This window comes from Neodothiora populina (assembly GCF_041146345.1).
Source record: "Neodothiora populina strain CPC 39397 chromosome Unknown canker_contig_11, whole genome shotgun sequence".
Lineage (NCBI taxonomy): Eukaryota > Fungi > Ascomycota > Dothideomycetes > Dothideales > Dothioraceae > Neodothiora > Neodothiora populina.
The window spans coordinates 1-24,122 of NW_027191410.1; the positions used below are offsets into that span (position 1 = coordinate 1).

General features: G+C 52.9%; 13 protein-coding genes across 15 annotated transcripts; 7 read left to right on the plus strand and 6 right to left on the minus strand.

Annotated features, from left to right (window-relative positions):
- Positions 1–69: 69 nt before the first annotated feature.
- On the minus strand, positions 70–1,227 carry AAFC00_000258 (uncharacterized protein; the record flags this gene model as incomplete). The annotated part of the gene is made up of 2 exons (XM_069342019.1): positions 70–845; positions 906–1,227. The coding sequence occupies 2 exons, from the start codon at positions 1,225–1,227 to the stop codon at positions 70–72; spliced, it is 1,098 nt and encodes a 365-aa protein (XP_069200069.1).
- Positions 1,228–3,333: 2,106 nt separating this feature from the next.
- Positions 3,334–4,066, minus strand: AAFC00_000259 (uncharacterized protein; the record flags this gene model as incomplete). Its single annotated transcript, XM_069342041.1, has 3 exons — positions 3,334–3,472; positions 3,530–3,668; positions 3,733–4,066. The coding sequence occupies 3 exons, from the start codon at positions 4,064–4,066 to the stop codon at positions 3,334–3,336; spliced, it is 612 nt and encodes a 203-aa protein (XP_069200070.1).
- Positions 4,067–6,589: 2,523 nt separating this feature from the next.
- On the plus strand, positions 6,590–7,488 carry AAFC00_000260 (uncharacterized protein; the record flags this gene model as incomplete). Its single annotated transcript, XM_069342053.1, has 4 exons — positions 6,590–6,846; positions 6,902–7,030; positions 7,092–7,406; positions 7,470–7,488. 4 exons carry the CDS (start codon positions 6,590–6,592, stop codon positions 7,486–7,488), a joined length of 720 nt encoding a protein of 239 aa, XP_069200071.1.
- Positions 7,489–8,155: 667 nt separating this feature from the next.
- Positions 8,156–8,923, plus strand: AAFC00_000261 (uncharacterized protein; the record flags this gene model as incomplete). The annotated part of the gene is made up of 1 exon (XM_069342063.1): positions 8,156–8,923. One exon carries the CDS (start codon positions 8,156–8,158, stop codon positions 8,921–8,923), a length of 768 nt encoding a protein of 255 aa, XP_069200072.1.
- A 627-nt stretch (positions 8,924–9,550) lies between these two features.
- On the plus strand, positions 9,551–11,948 carry AAFC00_000262 (uncharacterized protein; the record flags this gene model as incomplete). Its single annotated transcript, XM_069342074.1, has 3 exons — positions 9,551–9,554; positions 9,726–9,844; positions 9,939–11,948. The coding sequence occupies 3 exons, from the start codon at positions 9,551–9,553 to the stop codon at positions 11,946–11,948; spliced, it is 2,133 nt and encodes a 710-aa protein (XP_069200073.1).
- Positions 11,949–12,535: 587 nt separating this feature from the next.
- On the minus strand, positions 12,536–13,783 carry AAFC00_000263 (uncharacterized protein; the record flags this gene model as incomplete). 2 transcript variants are annotated; one of them, XM_069342086.1, is made up of 1 exon in its annotated part: positions 12,536–13,783. In XM_069342086.1, the coding sequence occupies one exon, from the start codon at positions 13,781–13,783 to the stop codon at positions 12,536–12,538; it is 1,248 nt and encodes a 415-aa protein (XP_069200075.1). The 2 variants fall into 2 exon arrangements, with proteins under 2 accessions (XP_069200075.1, XP_069200074.1); XM_069342085.1 differs by having other exon boundaries at positions 12,536–13,726.
- A 443-nt stretch (positions 13,784–14,226) lies between these two features.
- AAFC00_000264 (uncharacterized protein) lies at positions 14,227–15,006 on the plus strand (the record flags this gene model as incomplete). Its single annotated transcript, XM_069342096.1, has 1 exon — positions 14,227–15,006. One exon carries the CDS (start codon positions 14,227–14,229, stop codon positions 15,004–15,006), a length of 780 nt encoding a protein of 259 aa, XP_069200076.1.
- Positions 15,007–15,596: 590 nt separating this feature from the next.
- On the plus strand, positions 15,597–16,284 carry AAFC00_000265 (uncharacterized protein; the record flags this gene model as incomplete). Its single annotated transcript, XM_069342108.1, has 2 exons — positions 15,597–16,097; positions 16,153–16,284. 2 exons carry the CDS (start codon positions 15,597–15,599, stop codon positions 16,282–16,284), a joined length of 633 nt encoding a protein of 210 aa, XP_069200077.1.
- Positions 16,285–16,823: 539 nt separating this feature from the next.
- Positions 16,824–17,734, minus strand: AAFC00_000266 (uncharacterized protein; the record flags this gene model as incomplete). Its single annotated transcript, XM_069342119.1, has 2 exons — positions 16,824–17,577; positions 17,643–17,734. The coding sequence occupies 2 exons, from the start codon at positions 17,732–17,734 to the stop codon at positions 16,824–16,826; spliced, it is 846 nt and encodes a 281-aa protein (XP_069200078.1).
- A 363-nt stretch (positions 17,735–18,097) lies between these two features.
- Positions 18,098–19,056, plus strand: AAFC00_000267 (uncharacterized protein; the record flags this gene model as incomplete). The annotated part of the gene is made up of 4 exons (XM_069342128.1): positions 18,098–18,104; positions 18,164–18,181; positions 18,250–18,712; positions 18,789–19,056. 4 exons carry the CDS (start codon positions 18,098–18,100, stop codon positions 19,054–19,056), a joined length of 756 nt encoding a protein of 251 aa, XP_069200079.1.
- Positions 19,057–19,538: 482 nt separating this feature from the next.
- AAFC00_000268 (uncharacterized protein) lies at positions 19,539–20,685 on the minus strand (the record flags this gene model as incomplete). Its single annotated transcript, XM_069342138.1, has 3 exons — positions 19,539–19,808; positions 19,864–20,046; positions 20,104–20,685. 3 exons carry the CDS (start codon positions 20,683–20,685, stop codon positions 19,539–19,541), a joined length of 1,035 nt encoding a protein of 344 aa, XP_069200080.1.
- Positions 20,686–20,955: 270 nt separating this feature from the next.
- AAFC00_000269 (uncharacterized protein) lies at positions 20,956–22,166 on the plus strand (the record flags this gene model as incomplete). 2 transcript variants are annotated; one of them, XM_069342148.1, is made up of 3 exons in its annotated part: positions 20,956–20,993; positions 21,056–21,647; positions 21,705–22,166. In XM_069342148.1, the coding sequence occupies 3 exons, from the start codon at positions 20,956–20,958 to the stop codon at positions 22,164–22,166; spliced, it is 1,092 nt and encodes a 363-aa protein (XP_069200081.1). The 2 variants fall into 2 exon arrangements, with proteins under 2 accessions (XP_069200081.1, XP_069200082.1); XM_069342149.1 differs by having other exon boundaries at positions 20,983–20,993.
- Positions 22,167–22,403: 237 nt separating this feature from the next.
- Positions 22,404–23,999, minus strand: AAFC00_000270 (uncharacterized protein; the record flags this gene model as incomplete). The annotated part of the gene is made up of 3 exons (XM_069342161.1): positions 22,404–23,723; positions 23,795–23,920; positions 23,976–23,999. 3 exons carry the CDS (start codon positions 23,997–23,999, stop codon positions 22,404–22,406), a joined length of 1,470 nt encoding a protein of 489 aa, XP_069200083.1.
- Between the last annotated feature and the right edge of the window lie 123 nt (positions 24,000–24,122).

The window sequence follows — 24,122 nt, forward strand, 5'->3', positions numbered from 1 at the left end:
TATAGACTGTCATTTATGATATACATCTCCCCTACCGTGGATATTCTTTTGACCGAACATCCCTCGGACCTAGTTTACAAGTAATATGACACTGCCGAGCTGTCTGGCCAGGTCTTGCTTCTCCACATCGTGCGTGTCTTCGACCTCTCCCCACATGTTGGTCTGCCAAGTCACCTCAACAGTGCTGGCCTCGGCTGCCTGGGCGATGCCGAATCTCTCTGCACCCTGCTGCGTGCTCTGGAGATGCTTGAATTCCTCACTCCACTCGACCAACAGGCGGATGGCGACCAGGAGACTCTTGCTGGCCAGCACACCTCTCTCGAGCGCGGCTAGCTCAAAGGCGGGCAGTCCCGAGATCCACCCGCGGATGACATTCTGCGTCATCTGTGGCTGCGGTGTCGGCAAAATACTGTCCTCGCCCAAGACCGGGTGGATCTCGCAGCCGGGAAAGATGTGTGTAGTGAGGTACGCGATAATCGGCTCTGCGACGTCCTTTTGTTTCTGGCGCAGGCTTGGGGCGTCCTTGTCCTGCTTGGAGTCATGAATGCTGCTTTCCGGTGCCCAGCATAATAAAGTATCCGTCCTTAAGTAGCGCAAAAGCATAGCAGACAGAGCATCTCTGATCCCAGTCTTGCCCTCGCCGTCCTCTACCGCGATATCGATGGCTCGTGATGTGAGCGAGGTCAGAGGAATATAGTGGTTCTTCAGCGCCTGGTGTGCGCTGACTAGAAGGTCCCATTCCAGGGCGATTGCGGCTGCGAGTGCGCGCTTGCTCGGTGGTAGAGTCAGAACCTGCTTCGATGCTAGTCGGACGGGCCTACTATCAAGCATGACCCGGAGACCCTCTGCATAGTTCTTGATTAGCCCGCTAGTCTGTCAAGCAACAGAACAAAGGCTAAACCGACCTGGTGTTTCTTGCACATCAACCTGCTTCCAGAATCTCTTTCTTAAGGCCGAGGAGGGCTTCTTGGGATCAACTCGCAGCTCTTTTCCCTTCTGTAGCATTTCCATCTGCTTGCGCTTGCGCGCGAGCTTCTCCTCGGCAGAGTTCTTCGGCGGCTGCGGCGGTGGTCCAGGCACTGTCGGGTGAGGCACGGGAGTCGCTGTCCTCGAGGGGGAGTTGTGTAGCTGACGGTAGGCGCAGAGTGTGGACCTCGGGGGTTGTGCGCATATGCGGCGCGCACCCAATGAAGAGGCTGACCATGTTGGACGCAGTATTCGCTCCATTGTAGGTGCTCTATGGCTGCACGGGAGACAATCTTAGTGGTAGGAGGTTGATGTGATTGATGGAGGGGATTGGAGATACGATGGAATAAAATGATTCGAGCTCGCTGCACTTCCGCCTTGCCTTGCGTCTTCCGCCTCCACATAATCTGTCTTGGCAGGACTATCACATCGGGCAATCGTATGGCGACGACGCCGACGACGACGCCGACGACAACTTCATCTTGGTCTTGCTCGACCGGAATGTAACAGGCAACCATGGCAGCCACAGAGGCTCTACTGTAAAGGTTCAAGCGTGAGCTGATTCTCATGATACCGAACCCCAAGCCGCAGGCATGGCTACGTAGTGTGCGACTACTGACTGCACCCCCGTTGGGTCCAATATTTTGGTGTGCTATCATTATCGGAATGTTCATATCTGCAAAGCAGCGCATGCCGTCTTTGAGTATCTAGAGATTAGGAAAGCGTGGGCTGAATACATCAACGTGGTACTAATCTCTATAAAACACAGCTTGATGAGCTTGCAATGTTGTAGAATGCCTTTCAACAGTAATGCCCATTACATTGGACGCTTGCTAGGTTGACTTGATATTGAACATAAGGTCATTCATGACAGGGCAGATCAACACCGCACTACACTCGTAGCTATTCGTCAGAGTTGGTCAAGCACTTGACTTTCGACCAACCCGGCAAGTGAACTAGTCTATGCGATTGACTTGTCGCAGCCGAGCAACAATAAAAGTCAAGTGACACCAACAGTGGGTGCGTATACTGCACTTAGCTTTCTGCTGCTTTCTTCAGATAAGTATATAGAGAGCGCCATATCCCTTCCTTTATTCAACTACAAGACCCAGGAACTCAACATACAGCGACCAGACAAACCCAGAAGAACCTCTACCACAGTAGAACTTCAATCAATCAATCAATCAATCATGAAGTGCTTCACCACTCTCGCAGCACTCCTCGCGGCAGCCTGCACCTGCACCGCCATGCCTGCGAAGTCCTGGAACTGGACCACGGAAGGCAGAGGCCACCACGGTCCCAGCGTCTCCGCCCGCAGCACCGTCGGCCAAGGAAGCGCGACCAACCTCACGGCCAACATCCACGCCCGCAGCAGAGTCGACCAAGAGGACATGCTCAACATCGTGAACAACATTGGCAGCAGCAACACGAAATTCTCGCACCTCGTCTTCTCACTGCTGAGCGGGTTCAACTCCACCTCCAATATATCCGTGTCCGACAATCTGACTTACGACGAGTCTCTGGCCGAGCTTCGCATCTTGGCCCAAGATCCCAAGGCCGATTTCGATGCCGCGATCGAAGCCGCCTCGGGCATCGTCGAGCACTCTAAAGTCGCTCCTGCTCTTCCTCTTGTCGTTCCCGCTGCCGAAAACACTACTGCCACTAACGCGACTACTACTACTACTACTACTACTACTACTACTACTACTACTACTACTAATACTACTTCCGTGTTAGAAGCTCGCTCCAGAAACTTCGGCCCAGACCCCCGCTGCGGCATGCAGTTGGAGATCACGTCCACGTGCAAGCAGTACTATCTCTGCGTCATGGTGTGTGCCGAGAAGCCTCGGATGTTCCCTCACACCACTTGTGACAAGTTCATCTTTAATGGCAGGTGTCCTTGATGAGGGGCTTGTTCTCTTTTGTTACGGGACTATGGCGGATGTTTGGTCGTGCTGATTTGAAACGTTGCTGGGCTGTGTGAGAAGTGTCGTTCGTTATTGCCCAAGGGGACCAAATTGGAATGATGTTCCCTCTTTGGACGAGGTTTTTTTGGTGTTGACGGATGCCAGGGATGACGGCGGCTTGATGGGTTGTCAGATGAAGTTTGGAGGATGCAGGACTTTGATAGCTGCGTCTTCATGGATTGTATGTGAAGGCCAAGTAGTCTGCTAGAACTTCCGCGGTTGTAGCTAGTATGACCCGGCTTACGCGGACTGAGTCGTGCACTTCGCGTCGCTCAGCGGTCATATAAGCCGTAGGCATCGCATAGGAGTAATCGTTGTCCGGGAATAAAACCATATGCTGTTTGCACATGATGATGACTTCGTAGCGTCCTGTGTTCGAGATAGACATATGGCCATGGCCTCAATCCAAGAATCCCATCTCTTCGTCCAAGACGCCCGCAAGGCCTCGGGAGTTCCTGTGCACGCCGCTATTGACAGGAGGCCACTGTTCATTTCTCGTCCGTAGGGCTTCTGCATCAAACAATGCTTGATGGAGATTACTGTACAGAAAACGTCAGCGCATGAACGACAAGTCCTACCTCCAGTTCCAAACATACTCTATCCTGCCATGCACGACGTATTCCTGTTCCGCCAAAGCCTCGGCAAGCTCGACCTGATGGTTGTCCAAAAGTTCCTGGTTCGGGACAACAACGATAAGGACGGCACGTCGAAGCGCATCGAGAATGGTTCCAGAGCCTGTGTATCTACTCTCAGCCTCACGCTGTACATGGGAAGCGAATACTCGGCGTCACATCCTTACCAGCATGACTGACAACAACGCCCTCAGCACCGCCCTCCCCACCCGTCTTCGCAAGACCCATGTACTCACCCAACCCCCTCTTGTCAAGCGCGATCCCGGAAACTTGAAGCGCAGCCGAATCCCCAGATGCGCGCGCGGCTTTCAGACAGTCCTGGAACATGGCCTCTCCATCAGCGCCATATTGTACGATGAGATGGGTGTAGTGGAGCTTGATGAGCGCTGCGAAGAAGCTGCATGACACGACGGCGCGGATGAGAGGCGCGAAGGATGCTGTCGCGCCGACTGTCACGAAGCAGACTTTGCGTGATGTTTGTGAAGCATGTGTCGTACTCATTTTGTTGTGGGCTTGGGAAGCACTGGTACTGAGGGGCTCTTAAAGGGGCGCTTTGGGGGACTTGGTTGGACCTTTGACTTTATAAGCTTGGCAACCTGAGGTTGACGCAACCTACCTTTGACGCGCGTTATACCATACTGCAACCTTCTACAGCAATCAACCATTCTACGTCGCGCTTCTTATTGTATGCAATTGAATTGACCTTATATCATTGATACTGTGGATCAACGCGAAGTCATGTTACAAGGAGCCCTTCAAGAGCTTCGAATTCACCCTGAAAAATCAATCAGAGGCATTGCACGAGAATATGGCATATCCGAAGCAACCCTTCGTCGTCGTCGCGACGGAGGCATTAATCAACGTGCTGCTCAAGAGCCTACACAAAGGCTTGTTCCTATTCAAGAACAATCCCTCGTTAATTGGATATTACAGCAAGATTTGCAAGGTTGTGCCCCCTCTCCGAAGCGCGTTCGCGAAATGGCTACACATATCCTTCGTCTACATAACGACAACAAACCTTTGGGGGCTGATTGGCTCCCTAAGTTCGTAAAGCGTAATCCAAGGATTGCCTCTGTAATTGGGCGTAAAATCGAGGCCGCGCGAATTCATGGAACCTCGTAAGAAGCTATACAGCAATTTTTCGACGTATTCAAGCGAGTCGAGCAAGAATTCAACGTTCGACGTGAAGATATCTGGAATATGGACGAACACGGCATCGCATTAGGCGTGTGTACGAATACGCGTGTTCCTGCTTCTTCTCCGAGAAAAAGGACTTACGCAAAGAGCCCTTAGCCTCGAGAATGGGTGTCGATTCTCGAGGCAATTAATACTACTGGACGAACGATCAAGCCCTTGATTATATTCAAAGACGCCGCGCCTCAACCCTCATAGTTTGACGTAGATGCCCCCGATTGGACGTATACAACCTCGGAAAATGGCTGGACGTCGAATCATATTGCAATCAACTGGTTGGATTCGATATTTATACCTCAAACGACCCCAGTTTCAACTTCAACCTCAACCTCAGCCTCGCAACCTTCAAAATCAAGGATCTTACTCATGGACGGTCATGCGAGCCATCTCAGCGTCGATTTCTCATGGACATGTCGAGAACATAGGATTCATTGCGTATTTTCACCCCCTCACGCTTCTCATATCCTTCAACCTTTAGACCTCGGAGTATTCTCACCCTTGGAAAATCACTACCGAGTTGAGGTATCGTCGCTTTCGCAACTTGACGATTCAGCGCCATTCAAAAAGCGACGCTTTATCCAATGTTATAACCTTGCTCGACAACAAATCTGTACGGATCGCGTAATTCGCAGCGGTTGGAAAGCTGCTGGTTTGTTCCCTAGGAATCTAACAAAGGTATTGACCTCGTCGCAAGTCAAGCAACCGCCTCGTCCAATTACGCCTCCAGAAAGAGCTATTTCAATTGAATGGCATCATAACCCCAAAAAAAACTCGCAACAGCTACACCGTAACGTTCAGTTACTTAAAAAGAGTCATGAAATTGACAAGGATATTATGTATATGTTCGAAAAAGCAGGTAAAGCGCTCGGTCAATTTGTGCGTCACAAGCAATTCTTCAATATGAATTAGAAAAAAGGCATTTCAAGAGCAAGAAGCAGCTGCTTCGTCGAACAAGGAAACGAGTAGTTGTTGATCCGAATACTCGATTTGCGAATATAGAACAAATCAAGAAGGCACAAATTAGATATGAGGCCTCTGAGGCCTTGAAGGTAGCGAAGCAACCTAATCTAGATGCTCAAAAAGCTGCAGAAGCCCTTACAAATATATATATTCATAGAGGCATGCCTCCATGAATGGCAATTAGATTAAATTCTATCCATTGAATATTCCAATATTTCATCCAAAGGTTGCAGTATGGTATAACGCGCGTCAAAGGTAGGTTGCGTCAACCTCAGGTTGCCAAGCTTTCCGTTTGTGGAGACTAGCGCATACCTACAGTACCTTAAGCATCAATGATCAGGAGCATACCACCCAAATATTATTGCCATATCTCCTAAGCCTATCAAGGTACCTTAGGGTTGCCGCAACCACGGACCACATCGCACGGCCGAATACTGGGGCCGTATACTCAGAATTGCCCCCCCCAACTCCCCAAGGGAGGCATTGAAAATGTCTTTGCTATGGTCGGGGTGACAGGTCGAAGAGAATGGTATAAGTTTCATGACATGAAATTGAGGTTGAGTTGTGGTGATATGGTGAAAATATTTTGGTGTGATGCTCCTCCTGATCATTGATGTACCTCAAGGACGGTAGGGCAGACCCAGCTTCTCCATCCGGGGCCCGGGATTCGGGAGTCGGGCACTCGGCAGGCTTTGTTCTAATCTGGCCCAAACTCGAGATATACCGGCCCGATCAACGATGGAATGGGGTGATCGTCACTCTTACAAGTCCATCTGCTGTAAGTGATTTCTTTATCATCCTTCACATATCCTCCACTAGTACATTGATGCTACTGTGATATGCACAGTCGCACCACGTGTACTTCGAGACATGCCCGTCGCTCCAGGTCCGAGTAGGAGATTCGTCCTCCTCTTGATCGGCGTCTCTGCCTTCCTCTGTTTCTTCTTCGTCGCCTCCTTTCGCAACCAGGCTCAGGGTGTGAGGCACCCCCTTGCAAATGGCTCAGGTAGCTCTGGAAGAGTGTTCCCCGACACCGCCCAGGCCGTGAACGGTGAGGTCGGCGAGATCTCCCAAGCAACGCTGGATGGCCACGTGATTGCCCCGAAGTTGGGCAACGCGACTATCAAGTAAGTGACGAGTAATGTGAGCGAAACGGCTTGTTCACTGACTCTTCTCACGCAGAGCTGAGCTTGGCCGCGCCGCTTGGAAAGTCCTTCACACGACCTTCGCTCGATTCCCAGACAAACCCACCAAGGACGAAAGCGCAGCGCTAAAGTCTTACATTCATCTGTTCCAGCGCTTGTATCCATGGTCGGTGGCTATCTCATTCTCCCGCCTTCTTAGGTGTTAGGCGACTGACGGCGTGCCTTAGTGGTGAATGTGCCGCACATTTCCGACACTTTCTCGACAAGTTCCCTCCTCAGGTGTCGTCGCGATCGGCGGCTGCGGCATGGGGCTGCCACATACACAATGAAGTCAACAAGTCGCTGAAGAAGGATCTGTTCGACTGCTCACAAATCGGAGACTTTTACGACTGCGGATGCGCCGAGGACGAGACTACGGAGGGAGCAAAATTAAAGAGCGACGCTGGTGCAGCATCGAAAGAGCAAGGCAGTAGCGAAAAGGGGCAGCAGTTTGGCGAAGAGATGCTGACGGGGGACACCCCTCTCAAGTTGGAGCAAGAAGGGTAAGCAAGTCCAAGACGCGCGAGGCATGTGCAAGAGTAGACGCTGATGTGATGTCTTTCAAGATATGGACGAGGGGGATGATGATGATGATGATCCATACCGCCCTTTGCTAAGCCCACAACATGCTGTGTCTGGCTATTTCGTGCACCTTCTGAAACGCCAGATCATTAGTGCAGTTTATAAAGTACGTGATGATCAAGCTCGCCATGCGAAATCTGTCTTGCTTATATTGGCTACATGGCACTAGACTACAACAGATGGCACAACAGAATGGCATGCCAGACGTATGCTATTGATACAAGAACAAGAACAATAACAAGAACATGTGACAAAGCCCCGCATGGCGCTAGAAACAAAAAGGGAGTGTTATCTTATCTTCTCATCACAGATCTAATCTAAGCTTCGCAAACCCAGCAAGGCGATGGGGAAGATACTGGTAGCTGTCTCTGTAAACACCCGACCTGTCCGCAATAGCACTATACGGGTGGTCCTCTGCGTGTGTGTGTGTGTGTGTGTACATAAGACGCCTGCTGTCACAGCTGGCGCTTTGCATATGAAGACTGGAAAATACTAGGTCACTCGGAACATGTTGTTGTGACAGGACACTATCCTTGGCTTGTTCCAGTTCTTGTCACAGTTCTCCGAATTCACTGCCCTGATAGCATAGACGTCGAGTGTCCACAGCGTGCTGGTCGTCCATACTAGACCTCGAAGCAGAAAGTGAAGCGTGGAAGTCGCTCGATGCATCATGGACAATCCCGCTTTCCATGCACTGCTTCTGTTGTCCGACTCGGCGCTTCCTTTGGGATCTTTCGCATTCAGTAGTGGGCTAGAGTCATATCTCGCTCATCACGGTCTCAATCAGACTGCCACTCGGGCGGCCTCGGCGCTCACTGCTCCACCCGCACAGTCCTTGGATACTTTCATAGATCTCTCACTACGGAATCTGGCTTCTACTTCCCTACCCTATGTGTTGGACGCTTTTCATCACCCGGACCACTTGCCACACTTAGACAATGACATGGACGCGAGTACGCCATGCACCGTCGCTCGCAGGGCCAGTATTGCTCAGGGCAAAGCGCTTGTGCAGCTGTGGGAGCGCGCACTCGCGCAGTCTGCCATGACTTCCTCCCCTGGCTTGCCGGCGTTGAGCACCTTCATCACAGGCTTGAAATATGGACGCAGGGATGCCGATGGCTTATTTGCGCAGAATGCACATTTCGCGCCCTTGTTCGGTGTCGTCTGCGCTGCACTTGCACTGTCGGCCCAGGAAACCTCTTACCTCTTTTTACTCAATCACGCAAAGGCTATCCTCTCCGCGGCGGTCAGGGCGAGCGTGATGGGTCCTTACCAATCACATGCCATGCTTGCAAGCGAGTCCCTGCAAGCAAAGATCAAGACCTGCATGCGGAGAGAAGACGGCAAGTCAGTAGACTATGCTGGATTGACCGTCCCACCCATGGATCTCTGGATCGGAAGGCATGAACTCCTCTACTCGCGAATTTTCAACTCGTGAGGTTTGTTCTGGGCCTCAGATGAGACCGAGTCAGCCTTGTCTCGAAATTCACTCCTAGAGAGTGTTGAGAAGGCTGCATGGACTCGAAGCCTTGTGACAGACCTTCAAGGGGGCTGGTAGTCAAGACGCTCAACGTACATATAGCCAAGGTCATCCACCCTCCCTTAAGGAGAGTAACTCAATCAATCTACCACCGAACCATCCCTATGTATCTATATATTTCCAAGAGAAAGAGCAGAGAAGGAAGACGGCAAGAGGCGTTCCATATCTCGATCCTTCCCGGCGTCTCTACTTTCTTACGCGTGTAGTGATGATTTCGTTTGAAACCACCACGAATGGAAATCAGTTCGAAACCAGTGTGATAGTAGGTACTGAACAACGTATGAATCGCTCGCGAGCAATAGGTCTGCTCGTAGCCAAAGCTATTATTCGTTGTCCTATTGCTATGTTACTGGCGACTCAGGGTCCAGGTTGGGTAGCTGCAGTGACGATCACGTGGTTGGCAAGATCCACCAGCTAAAGTGACAACAACTCTGGTTGCTACGCTTCGAGGCCATCCATTCTGTCACTCAGTCAAGCAAAAGTACCGGTAGTGCACAAGCTGCCGCATTTGTTTGGGTTCAAGAGATGGGTAAGTTGACCGAGGCTTTCTGTCCTGATTGTTGTCCCTTGTGCATACTCAGCTCCAAGTGCTCTTCATGGTAGTTGATGGCAGGCGAGGAGGAACAATGAGGTCTTCACGACTGAGCAAGAAAAAAGATGGTCGAAGGAAACGGGAGGCTGACATGAGCTCTCACGCCAGGCAAGGCCTATTCGGAAGAGTCGCGCAACCAGGTCAAGCAACTCCTGCAGCAAGATGTGGGCGAAGACGAAATCGAGAAGCAGACGGGAGTGTCTGACCGCACCATCAGGCGGTGGAAGGTGCGCTGCATTCGTCCGACCCACATAGGCATACTGTACCGTCAGCCGGACGGGGAACAACGATAAGCTCACGACTTTTTTCTTTTCTGTACAGCTCGAACTGGAACGCTATGGCCGCATCGGAAAACCACCGGAGAGCCGCACGGGTAGGCACAGAGTGATGAACAAGGAGGTCGAGCAGGCCCTGTTCGACCATGTCGCCCAGAAACCCGATCTATCCGTCGATGACATGCTGTGGTGGCTTTACGACAACTACAAACTTGTCGTCGGCACGAGAACCATCAGGCGCGCATTCGAGCGTCGCAACACATCGCACAAGAAGTTCCGCAGCCAAGCTCATGCGCAGGGACACGCCAGCGTCAGCCGCGACGACAGCGGCAGGCAGGAGGAGGGTGGATACGGCCACGATGACATCTGCAGAGCAGAGAGCGGCGACGGCAACGGTGGGAGGGACGGCCCTCATGGTGGCAATGATGACGACGATGCAAATCACGATGATCATGCGAACATGGACATGGACTTAGACATGGGCATCGGAATCGACATGGACAACAGACACTCGAGACCAGACAGAGACTCGGGCTCCCTTGCCCTTGCTCTGGCTCTGGCCCCAGACTCTGAATCTGTTGCGATTGCAGATGCGGCGCAACACCACAGAGACGCACCCATGTCTGCACCGCCCATGGCTGCGCCCGAGCGGCACGGCATGGTTCAGTCGAATGGTCCAGTCGTGTCTGCGGCTCAGTCACACGCTCACTCGATGCCCCGGGAGCTGGGGCAAGAGACGCAGACGAATCCGAATGCTACAGCTACTTACCAGAGCCCGTATGCGCCCATGGTCCCCACGATGAGCAACAATATCAACAACAATTCCAGCCACGCCATGGTCGCGAACTCGTCCGACATAAGCCCCGAGTTGGCTCGCGCACTTGGACGTCTCGCCCACTCGTCCAACGCGGCTGCCAGCTCCAGTCCCAACGCCAACATCCATCCGGACCTGATGGCAGCTGAGGAGATGGATCTCTCGGAAGACGAAGAGACGCTCCAACTCCAGCTGCAGCAGATAGCGCTGCAAAAGCGTGAGCTGGAGCTCAAGCTGAAGATGAGAAGGCTGCAACGCGCGCGTCGCTCTCCGTACACCCCGAATGCGTCCATGGCGCCAGCAGATCACTCCTTCATCTCTGACATGGCCGTGACCCCAAGCGCGCCCGGCTTGCATCAATCAGTCATCGATCCGCAGCCCGCCAATAATTCCAACCCAACCACGCCAAACGATGCCCTCGGCTCGGCCGTCAAGCACAGGGACTCGCGAAGCAAGAGCAAGGTCGAAGAAGCAAAAAGGAGGACAGAGGAAAGACAAGAGCGCATGCTAAAGGATCTCGAGAGAAGGAGCCGGCGTCGCGAGCACCTCACCGCTGAGTGGGTCCAGAGCAGAGACGTCTGGGCTAAAGGCCCTGAAAAGCTCCTCGTCGAGCTGATGCACCACCACTCGACCTACGCATACAACCAGAACTCTCTCGATACCTTTGAGGCCATCTTCCAGGCTCTCTATCAGCTCGTCGATCCGAATGATTGGTACCCGCCCGTTCATGATGACCTGTTGCGCGAACGCACCCGTCGCAAGATGAGCCAATTGCGCAGCAAGATGGTCAAGAGCGGAGAGATTGCCAGTCGCGGCGAAGGCTACGGAGGCTGGACGAGAGCCGATCCTTTTGCTGCTGCTCACGATGGTTCGTCGAGCCAACAACACCAACACCAACACCAACCCCAAGACGAAGTTCAGTCCATGCCTGGCATGCCCATCGACATGTCTGCGTTAGACGAACACACTGAAGACGACGCTGGTGGAGGTGGTGGTGATGGCTCAGACGACGCCGTGCTCGCCAGAGATGCCATGATGCAGACGTCGCATTCGCAACAGCAACAGCAACAGCAGCAACAGCAGCAGCAGCAGCAGCAGCAGCAGCATCACGATCATCATCAAGATATGCTTTCGTCTCATACTCAGCATCAACATCAACAGCAGATGCAGCAGCAGCAGCAGCATCAGCACCATGATCCTCAGCTGTACAGCCAGGCCATGCATGACCCAGGGTTTGATTAAGACGACCTTGTTCATCCCGTCGGTCAGACCATGTAGCATGAACCAGCATCCTGCATACAGTACTTCGATGCTCATGTGCTGTGTCATCTTACAACTATCGTTTATTGATTAGTCGGTTATGTTATAGCAATACATATCTCTATCTTTGATGAATCTGCTTCGAGATATAATGCTATCTATTGACGTGCAGAGTTCCGCCTCGAATAATGAAGGAAGTTTTATAATAGGTCCTTTCGAGGCTTTCACCGACAGCCTTGGAGTGCAGATTGTTCCAGCTCACTGTCATTGGCAGGATCGTCGCAGAGGCTCAGATGAGAAGTTCTTGGTGCGACGTTTACTAGCAAAGTGCGATGCTAGTGGCTGCGCTTTTGTTGTAGCATTCTATAAAGTGCAACAGAGCCGGCTTTGGTCAGTTGCCATTTTAGAACCGCTCACGCAGACATGCTCTAGTCTGTCCAAATTGAACCTGCACTGGCACCGTCCTCCGGTGCTTAATAAGTGGCGAATTAGTAGAGCAAGACAGCTGCTGTATCGCAGCCGCAAACTCAATTCCTGATTTTTGGAGTTATTTGTTTGATCGACACCAATCAAGCTGATGCTCGCTCAGCCGACTCTTTGGGTTTCTGAAATCGGCCCTGCATCCAGCATCGGTACATTTTCAGTTTTCTCTGTCGGTTCACGAGCATACGGCGGTCCACACCAAGAGCTGTGATGTCGAAAGCAGGGGCTCTTTCTTCAGGGGACGATGTGTCTGCAAGCTGGGTGGTCTCAAGCTTCTCGGTTATTCCATCAGCTGCATCGCCTGTACCGTCCTGGGGCAGTGAGTTCGGTGGCATGCGACCAGACCAGATATCTTGGAGTTCCTCTTGCTCGAAAAAGTAGACTCTAGTGCCGTCTCCACGAATGTAAAAGTTCTCCTCGAGATATCGACCTTTCTTGAAGCGCACCTGTGCCAGGTCACCACGGCCGTAGTCCCTGAATAAGACGACGCCGCCAGGCTTCAGGACATTGTAGACGTTGCGGACAGCCTGCATCCATTGTGTAGGTTGCAGGGCGGAGAAGATGAAGATCATGATGACAACGTCGACGCTCTCGGGTTTCACTCCAGGTGGCAGCGCGTTCTCCCCCTTACCCGCCACATCCCACACGTCGGCGCGCAGAACGTCCCCGTCGTATGCCTCGTTGGATCTGATAACCTCGATTGCCTTTTTCGAATAGTCGCAAGCGTGGATCCTCAAGTCTTTGTTCTGATTGTTGGCAAGGACGGGGAAAGCGGTATTCCCCGCGCCAGCACCGACCTCGAGCAGAACAGCAGGACCGTACTCTGGCTGCGTGACCTGACCGAGAACGGGAAACTCCTGCACCAGCCACTTGCGATCCTTGAAGAAGTTGGCGCGGTTGTTGCTGTAGAATTTATCCCAAAACTTCTCGGGGTGCTCGTTGAAGCGCTTCTTGTCGAAGTCCGAGACGGGGGCGTTCCGTTGCACCTCTGCCTGCTCTTTGATGAATTCCTTGTATGCGTCGTCGACCTCGACGTGGTCCCAGGCGTTATATGCGAAGATGTCGTCGCCTTCTTCCAGCAGACGAGAGCCGAATTGGAAAGGGTCGGTCCGCTTCTGGTCATTCATCTTGGAGGCTTCGGTGGCGGGATTGCGCTTGGGCATGATGGCTGCGGGAACGCCGTAGGCTGGTGTTCCATGCGTGTCTTCGGCCGAGTCGGTGGGAGGAGGTGACGCGGGAGTCGGCTCGACGGTGACATACTGGCGCATGTGTTCCATGCCTTTGGAGAGCTGCGCCTTGGGCGTTTTCGTGGTGTTTTTGTCTGACCCCTCCATGTCTCTTTCCTCTATTTATAAATATCTTTCGTCGACTACACTTCTTCGAAGGAGAACTGATTTCCTGTTTATCCCTCCAGACAGACCCTTGAAGATCTGCTTTTATCAAAATCGACGGTTCGGCCCGCTGCCCGGGTTTTTGTGTCGCGTCGGCCTTTGTTCGACTCTAAAAAGAATCCCCGATCTCCTCCGCAATTCATCAGCGTCATTGACTTTATTTATACCTCATTGTCTACATCAGGTACTCGTCGTTGATGGCACTCGTTGTGAATCCCGGGAAAGATGGTTTGAATCGAAATCTGCTGAAGAAACGACTCGCTCATCTTGATCCATCAGTCACACTCTCTTGAGATAATATCGGATTGTTTACAGTCACTGTTTACTCTCCATCACCATCACCACCACCACCACCTCCTCGGTTTCTTCCATAACAGACAATAAGCATGAAGTCGCTACGAAGCACCTCGGCAATGGCATCTCAATTGACTAAGCCCTTGACACGAACAAGAGCCCCGACATGCTCAATCCGTCAGCACAGCCAACATTACCAACAACAACAAATCCGCACCTTCCTCCCCAACCCTTTCGGACCAACGACGCAGTCCCTCAGCGCCTCACGAACCCTGCCGTACCCCTCTCCCCTCCTCTATGAGATCATCTCCGACGTAGAAAGCTACAACACCTTTTTACCCTTCTGCCAAGAAAGCACGATAACGAAGTTCTCGCAGCCAGATACGGACGGGCGCAAATGGCCGGAAGAAGGCAAATTGGTCATCGGCTTCAACAACGACATCTCGGAGGCCTTCTATAGTCGCATCCACTGCGTGCCGGGCACGGTCGTCGAAGCCCTCAGCGGCGCGACGGAGACTTCTCTGGCAGCGGATCAGATCGCGCACCATAACCCGCGCCCGCGGCACGGCGATGACCCCAGCAGGAACGCATCTGTCCTGACGCATCTGCTGACCAAGTGGACGCTGCTGCCCTTTCCGTATAAGCCTGGTCCGGAGTCTGGGGCGGACCCAAGACACGAGACGTCGAAACAGCCCGCGCGCGAGCAGACGCAGGTCAGTTTGAATATCGAGTATGCGTTTGCCAATCCGATATACGCGGCGCTGAGCGCTGCGGCAGCGCCCAAGGTCGCTGACAAGATGATTGCGGCATTCGAGGAGAGGGTGAGGAAGGTTGTTGAGGAGAGGAAGAGGAAGACAGGAGCTGCGCAGTGATCAAGAAGATGAGCAATAGAAAAACAAGAGACGCAATAGGAAGAAACCTGAGAAAGACTGTATCTGTGTTTCATACTGTATGCATATGGGGATATCTAGAGGAAGTTGAGATACACTCGAAACGCTTATACAAAAGCTACGAGCAACCTCGAAAAGCCCCCTGTCAGACCATGCTTCTTTCCTGCATACCCCGGGAGATCAAGGAACCCGCAACGATGTTTTCTCTCTTACAATTCCCGAGCAAATCCATCCGGCTCTTAACGACAGCAAAAATACCTGTCATATAAGGTAGTTCCACGTGGGGCAGGTCGACGTGACGTGACTTGACGTTCAATCATTCGTTTGGTCGACTCAAGAATGACGAGGCATCAGAAGTCGCCGTTCGGTTAAACAGTTTCGCCGACAGAGACAGACCGAAGCTCCAGATGGCGTCTGTGCTTTCGTCATAAAAGTTCCCGTCACCTGCTACTGTTTCTGTATAGGTACTTCCTCGTACATTATTCAATTGACCACCTGTTAATCAATCCACCAAAAAGCCCACCCTCTGCAGAAACCAGGCAAACAGAAAGAACACAACTCGAGTCATCGCAATGCCTGCACGACTACGCTTCCCGGGCTCCCTCGCCTTCTTCGCCAAACGCGTTCCCCAGAATGCCTCTTCCTCGACCACCACCTCTCCCTTCGCCTCACTACGCTCCTCCCGCCGCACCTTGATCGCAGCGCCGAAACCCAACTCAGGCCCTCTGATGGAACGACGAAGCGACCGCGCCCTGCCGAACCTCTCCTCCTCCCGCCGCTGGATCCGCTCGATCCCTGTCTTCGTACTAGTCATGGGCGTGTCCATGGCCGCCATCTTCAACTACCAGAAGCAGTCGTCGTCGATTGTCACGTCGACGCTGTACTCGCTAAGGACCAACGCGAGAGCGCGAGAGTTGCTGGGAGATGAGGTCTATTTCGCGTCGCAGATTCCCTGGATTCATGGCCAGATGAATCAGTTGAGGGGCAAGATTGATATTTACTTTTGGGTCAAGGGCACGAGGCAGCAGGCGCTTATGAGGTTCAAGAGCTCGAGGAAGCAGAGGATGGGATATGTACGTCTCTTTTCTTTGCCTTCACAGCATCGGTCTGGCTGACACTTTAATTTAGTTCGAGACCACAGAGTGGAGTCTACAAACCGAGGACGGCACCGTTGTGAATCTGCTGAATGACGAGACCAAGGACCCCTTCCAACAAACTCCCATGGAGGCAGAGGCCCTAGCTAAGCAAGCGAGTACTTGAACAGAAGGAAGATAAACTTCCTGCATATTTCGGACCGGCTAGAACTAGAAAGATGAGACGGCTGCCCAAGAGACGAGTTTAGTTGTTCATCTATATACACCAATTGAATCATCCACATCTTTCTTCTCTCCGGTATAAACCTCTCGATACACCCGTCCTGTCCGTTGGTCTCTGCAGCGGCGCGGCCCATTATCATACACATACAGATCTTGGACCTGACAGCCGAACAAGAGCCGGCCAAAAGCACAACCAACGGGCCCACCAGGGCCCTGCCAGAATACCCTCGAAAGGCCATATTAACCCCCACTCAATCGCCATCTCCAGCAGCATCGACACGCACATAGCGCGCTTCACTGTTTTTGCTGTATTCGAAGGAAAGCAATGCGTTGCTGCGCATTATGTTGTCTAGTCTGTGTGCTACTTTCTGTGGACTTTCTTGTTCATCCGTCATCGCCACATTTCATCCAGTCATAGATAGGCACCTTACTGGAAGGAATGCGAGTCCAGATCAGCTCAGGTGGTCCAGGCGTCATGAGATGCTAAGCTGGCGTGGAAAGCTTCTCGTCCAGTCGCCCAACCAGCTCGACGCACATTTCAAAGATCTTCTTGGCTTCCGAGACGATGTCGCTGCGCTCTTGCGCACTCAAGAGTCTCTCGGCAAGCTCCAGTCTAGCTTTGAAGTCGGCTTTGATGTCTTGACCGTCCTCTTCTCCCTCGAAATAGAAGAGCGAAAAGCCAGGGACGGGCGTCTGCGGGCTTCCGAAGCTTGCGCCGTGATTTTCTCCTGCATCCCAGAACGATGGTCCCGCCCGCACGAACTGCTGTCGCATCCATCTACCGCCGGAGAAGATGGCCATGTACATGATCCATGCATATGCAACGAGCACGTGCGGCTTGGCGGCCGTAACCTCCGAGACGTGATATATCATCTCTTTATCTAAGGTGTCGCAATTCCGCGCGGGGTCTAAATCGAGGCTCAAAATGCTTTTCAGATGATCTAGATCGGTGCTGATAGCTTGAGAGCGCCAGAGACCAGATGGCAGCAATTCGACAAGCCAGGGTCGAAGTCCTGCATCATGCGTCGAAGCGGCAGATCTCGAGTTTGTGCTCTTCTCTTCTTCGTTCTCTTGCTCTTGCGAACTACAAAGATGTCGCCATCGAGCCTCGAAAGCGTAGTATATCTGGGCAAAGGCGCTTATCCCGTAGGCATACAGTCGGGGATCCTTGGAATGTGGGGGCACGGATAGAGGGAGACGAGAGACGATGAGTTTGTTCAGCCGGGCATGTATGCCTCTGCCGACGACATTAGCTTCTTGTGTCAAACACGCCTTCTGCACTCCATGGTCACCCTGCCTTACCTCGTCGCAATGTTGATTTCGGTGCTTATCGAAGGAGGCGCGGGGGAGGGCAGGGGCGATAACAGACTCTGGGGCGTGCTCAGTCCGCCCATCTCGCTTTCCAGGATCCTTCTTCACAGATTACAGATGAACGAGGTTGCGGGCGCATGTCAAGCACATGGAAGAGGAGACAGCACTGATCTAGATACCTCAGGCTGCCAGCATGTCAGTCTGGACACCTCGGGAGATAACGTTCTTATGTGCGGTACCTGTACCTCGAGCCAAATTGGAAGTGGAAGTCGCTGCGATGACGTCAACCACATACCTGGCCTCATCGTCACAATCACATGAAGTTGGAAGATGCAAGATAGGTATCCCACCATAAGGTATTCACACATACACAGGGTTCGTCAACCTATAGTACCTTTCGAGCCATATTCGCCCGCTACAGCTTTGTACGTTCCCGATCAGACAAGATGTCAGGTTTGTTGTCCACCCTCGCAAGAGCTCTGTCCTGTACCGCTGGCTAACCATTTCTTTAGCGCCTCCAGTAGACTATTGTAAGAAGAACGAGACTCGAGCCCCAGCGCCTTTGTTGTGTAACTGCTTACACCCAAGGGGAAACCAGATGCCACGCTAGACATAGACTCGAAGGCGAGCCAGGAGCAAATCCGCACAGCATATAAGAAGCAAGCCTTGAAACATCATCCTGACCGTGTCCCCGCCGACAGCCCTGAACGAAGCGCAAGAACCAAGAAGTTCCAGCAGATCAACGACGCGTACTACACCCTGTCCGACCCCAGTCGCAGAAGAGACTACGATGCCACTCGATCTTTCCATTTTGGAGGCTTTGGTGGCGCGTCGTCGTCATCTAAGCAGAAGCCGACGCCGGGAGGATTCGACGACGATGATTTCGACGAGGAGGCGCCATCTGGCAACGGTGCGCAGGGTGCGAGCGCGGGAACAGGAGGATTCAACTTTGGATCTTTCCCGTGGTCAGCATTTGGGTTCGGCGGACAGGCCAAGAACGAGGAGGACGCGAACAAGTTCAGCAATGATCAGTTCGGCGGTGTATTTGAAGAGATGTTGAGGTAAGCAAGCAAGCAAGCAAATCGCTCTGCGACGAGTGAATATGAAACACGAAAGCTGACATCAGGACAAAAACAGAGAACAAGGCATGGCAGAAGGGCAAGACGCGCACCCGACGGGCAAGTTCTGGGGCGTGGTAGGCGCCATCAGCGGAGGCGCAATGGGCTTCATCGTCGCCAATGCCCCTGGCGCCATCGCAGGTGCTGTAGCGGGCAATCGACTGGGCGCGGTTAGAGACACGAGAGGAAAGAGCGTCTACGCCGTCTTCCAGGAACTGGACCAGCCGGCCAAGATGAGGCTTCTGAGCGATCTGGCGCAAAAGGTTTTTGCGCACGCTATCAGTTAGATGTCTCTTTTTTATTCGGCAAGGCTACAGTATTTCCGTGGACGGGTCTCAGGGACTTTGATCATCCGGCGCACCGAGTACGGACAAGGAGTAGCGAGTCATGACTTGATGATTTTCGTGTTAGTAGTCGAGGGATTTTCCTCTACGTATGTTGGAAATTAAGGGTATTCGTTGCGCAGAAAACATGTGCGCATCAGGCGTTGATGCAAAGCAAATATACACCCTATATGAAAATTCCAGAGTTCTCCCGAGTATTGCTCATTCCTAGTGGTACAAAAAGCAGGAGGTTGATTTCCAGCGAGTTGAGAGGTCAGAGTGAGTCAGGGGGTATCTCGATCTACTAACACACACTGTATCCAGCAGATATAATCGCTCTATTCCCTCCCGCTTTTCGATTTCCTCTAGCTCCATGTCCCTCCGTTGTCCTCTGCTCTGCTTTTCACATGATACAAAGGAGCAAAGAAGAAAAGAAGAGAAGAAGATCACCGCACGACCTCGGCCCCGTCCTTCTTCAACAGTTCTCTCGCAGCGCTCAACTCGGCGTCGTCGTACCCGTCCCAGCCCTTCTCGCGCGCGCCGCCTCGTCTGACAATCTCTGCGAGTTTGGCCGTCGCTTTCTCGTTTAGTTTCTGGAGAGTGGCTAGAGATGGGGGTGCGAGGTCACCATCTGTTGCTGTGGTCGTTGAGGATTCCGTTACTGTCGTTGATTTTGAGGATGAGGGCGGGGTTAGGGACATGAGACGGGTTGTTGTCTAGGACTTCGTGTTAGTTCTTCCCAAGAACTGCGGGAAAGCAGAGAAGACGTACGATTTTGAGACCGTAGTATGCGCGGAGATAGTCCTCGCACAGCTCCAGACTGCGGCAGAAATGACGCATCGAGTTCGAGAGCAGTTTCAGCGCGTCGGCACCGCTTGTCGTTGATGTTGCTGCGTCTTCCGGCAGTGATTGCTGCGCGTGTGCGTATGTGACTTCGCCTAGTCGTGCGTGGATCTGTGATAGCAAATTAGCGATGCAGTCTTTTATGCATGCTGGAATTGTGATACGTACATTCCAGGCATTGGGTGTGATGAGCAGCACTTCCTCGAGACAAAAGATTGCTTGCGCATACAGGCCTTGAGTGAAGTATAAATCAGAGAGCTCCGCCCACGCCTCTGCATCGACGGGCGAAGCGTCCAGAAACTCGGTCAATGCCTTGATAGCCTCGTTCTTCTTGCCTAGCGATCTGAGCAGGGCGATCCTTCTCTTTCGGATGGGGAAGTTGATGGGCGTTTCCGCAATCACGGTATCGTACCATTTCGACACTTCCTGCAGCGCCTTGTCGTCTTCGGCCGTAGCCTCACGGTAGAGGCCGGTGAGATACTGCACGCGCTCGTTAGACTCCCCGAAGCGATCGGTGAGTTCTTTGAGACAGATGAAGGCGGATCCGTCGTCGCCCGTGCGCAGACAGGCGACCAGTAGGTTCTCGTAGGTGTGCCATTGCTCGGGGGACTCGCTGCTTGTGAGGATCGAGAGTGGATAGGGGAGGCTGCTAGGTCGGGTGGATCTGAAGAAGGTCGGAGCTGCTTGTGACATAGCCAGAGCATCGCCGGGCGAGACGAACCCCGGGGGTTGGAGGAGGTCTACAGACATTGTTCATCCGGCGGTTCTTGCAGTACAGCGAGCGCTGAAGTAAAGCTATGGGAAGGTAAGTGTGGTATGTCGCAAGTACACAGCATGTAGTGAGTGCATAGTGGAGAGTGGTGGAGCATCACTCTACTAGTAAGCTGGGGGTCGGACGGCGGAGATCGTACTTGGCGTTACCGCGCCGCACCGCTACCCCGCCACTGCTCCACCGACTCCGCTCGGTACAAACAAGTCGCGGTTGGTGAATGACGAAGTCGTGCTTTCCGTGCTGGACACATGTTGTTGTACGGATGTCACAACACCATGGCGCAACCGTGAGTCAACGAGCAGAGTAAATAAAACCGCCCGATTGCAATCACTGATAACTCAACGGCAGATCACTCGCGTCAGCAGTTGTTCTCGAAGAGCCGGCCTCGCCATCTCCACCCCCGCAAGCGGGCTCGAAACGTAGTCAACCTGCCGAAGCCGACGACCGAGATGAAGCAGACAGTGATACTGCCACGTCTCCGAAGCGACAGCGCACCTCTCTAGAAGGTCGGAGTGAGCAGGTTAGAGAGAACGGCTCGAGGAGAAGGAGGGAGGACAATGCGCATGCGCCGTCGCATACATTATCAGCTCGGAAAGGCTCAATACCCTCGGAAGGCAGGAGGGTAGATGAGACTCGCGACAGGCGGCGCAACCAACGCCTGTTTGGTGCTTTGCTAGGAGGACAGGGTGGTACTGCAGCGCCTCGCGCTCCACGAGACTCGGCCATTGCGAAGCGTAGAGCGGAACAGGAAGAACGTAGGCGAGAAGAAGCCAGACGGCGGGAAGCGGAGCTAGGGCAAAGGCAGCAGGAAAGGCTGCAGAAACTACAGAAAGAGCGGGCTCTCAGACAGAGGTCTGTAGGTGAAATGAACCTGAGGATCAGGCATGAACATTTGAGGGCGCTGGCAGGATTCTTACAGACAGACGCTGAGCCCAGGATAGTGAGTCCTCCTTGCACTTGGCTAAACTTCTGAACAGCCGTGTTGACATCGCGCCAGTATTACGAGCCCTGGAAACTGCGACCCGAAGAGGAAGACAGGATCAAGCACCAGAAGGAGGACGTTGAAATCCTCATTGATCGCGAATTAGACGACCTGGCAGACTTGAAGAAGAAATGGCGCGAACAAGACGGCGAACCAGACCGGACCCGAGACCCCATCGAATCGGTTTCATGCATGCCACACGACGATATTAGTGGCGACGGGAATGACCAGAGAGGCAGAGTAGCACCAGAGGACATAGAAGACCCCCAACAAGAACGACCACAAGGGACAAACAACACCGAAGAGATCGAGCAAAGAGGAACAATAGAACGAGCGCCGTCGCCAGAAAGAGCAGCCGAGGGGCCCGGGTCGGAAGAAAACCATCGAGATCATCAACACGATGCAGAACGAAAGAGTAGCATTGACGACACGGGTGATGTGGTCGTCGAGGGCGACGAGGACACCGTCATATACTGAAATCGAAGAGAGTATGCGCCGTCCGAAACGGACGGCTGATTCTGTCGACCTGAGCCACGGCCTAGCCTTCGATGTGCGTGGCAAAAGTGGCCCTAGTAATGCTGACCGTATCGTGTCTACTTCGAAGCAAACATCCCGACGTTCTAGCAAGAAGCAGTGCTGTCGTGTTGTCAAGGGAAATAAGCTACGCGATGTAAGATGGCAGATGAAGGAAACACACCAGGCGAACACTCTCGCTCAGGCGCGCGTACTTTTCTCCTTCTTCTCTCTTTCTTTCTTCCTAGCAGAGGCCTCAAGCTTATCGTAGTAGGCCTGGTACTTACGATTCTGCCTCTTCAGCTCCGCTATCTCTTGTGCAGCGCGTTGCATCTCCTCTTCCATGGTCCTATCTCGTTCGTGACCAAGCGCTTCTTCGTGCCTCGCTGCCCCAACACCGCCCCCCTGCGTCCTTACACTGACCATGCTCTGCGTCAAGGCGGCCATTGATGCATCTTGTGCACTGCGCTCGAAAGCTTGTAATCGATGGGACATTTGATCGAGGGCATGCTTGAGCGTGTCGTTCTCGAGTTCTAACTCCTCTACCCGATGACCTTGAGTGGCTCCACCTCCACCAACCTTCTCGTGGGAGTCAATGTTTGCACCCATGCCGACCCCACCGGTCTTGGGCGCTTGCGTCTCCCTAGCATCCACGAATTCGTTGTCTTCCTCACTTATGTGGGAAAGGTGGCCTTGCTGCCGTCTAGCATATCTCTGCTCCGTCCTCATGATGTTAGCATAGCTCGCCGTACCGCCACTCGGAGGTACGACGTAAAAGCTTTCGCCAGGGCCAAAAGCTTGACCGCCAATCCCATGGCGACGTTGTTGCTCCTCGAGCGCGTTCAGGGCGGCCGGAGAGACCAGAGTTCGAAGATCGGGTTCATTATGAGCCCTGACGGACGTCCTCTCCGTGCGAGATGAAGTTGGCGATGAAGGTTGAGAGAGGGTGTCCGTGAGGGGAAGAGCGGCAAACGACAGTATTGAAGAGAGTCTGGAAAAGGGGCCAGAAGTCAGGGTGGAGTAGAAACGAGAGAAACCGTCGTCACCGGCCCCAGACTGCTTTCTTTGTGTCGACTCCATGGGTGGAGTAGCAGCATTAAGAGTCGATTCTTGGACAGGATCATGCTGTCGCGCGCGCGAGATGTGCTTTGTTCGAGGATTTGACGGGTCAGTAGAGTGGGCGAAGTTCGTTTTCCCTTCCGCGGGTACGTGAAGCCTTCGCTGCTGTGGTTGAGGGATGCCCCGACGTGAAGCTATATCTTTAGCCAACGCTGGTGACGAATCTCGCCTTTGTTGATGTATCTTAGCGAGAGTGGAGCCTGAACCTCGCTGAGTTTGAGGCGAGCCATCGAGAGCGTTAGCGGCTGGACTAAGAGCAGACGCGAGGCTCTGCTTCGATTCCTGTGTTGGGACGTGTGGTTCAGTAGGATCGGGGAGATGAGCTGAAATAGTATCCTTGGTCTTGATGATATCGGCTAGTCTGTGATGATGCTCCTCAAGCAGCCGGAGAATACGAAGAGCCTAACAGAACGATTGATTGTGAATCAACAGGAACTCCCTCATGTTACATAAGAATGCTCCTGGTTTCTTACTTCAGAATCGTGTGTATCTTCGGCTGCTTTAGCAAATTGTCCAGCGGCGGCCTCGTGCTCACTGGCAGCTACCGTGAGGCTAGCTTTGTTGCTCTCTTGAGATGCTTTTCTCGCGTGAGCATGAGCCTGTAGTCGGTTTAGTCATCACACATCATCATCACTTGGACAGCACGACACGAACGAGAGCAAGCGGTGCCGCTTCCATATTGGACAAAGCGGCGATGTTTATATGCAGGCGATGCAGAATCCAATCCACTGTCCTGATCCGCGGTCTATTGATACCTTAAAGCCGAGTCACAGGTGCACCGGGCAGGCACGACGTCGTCAC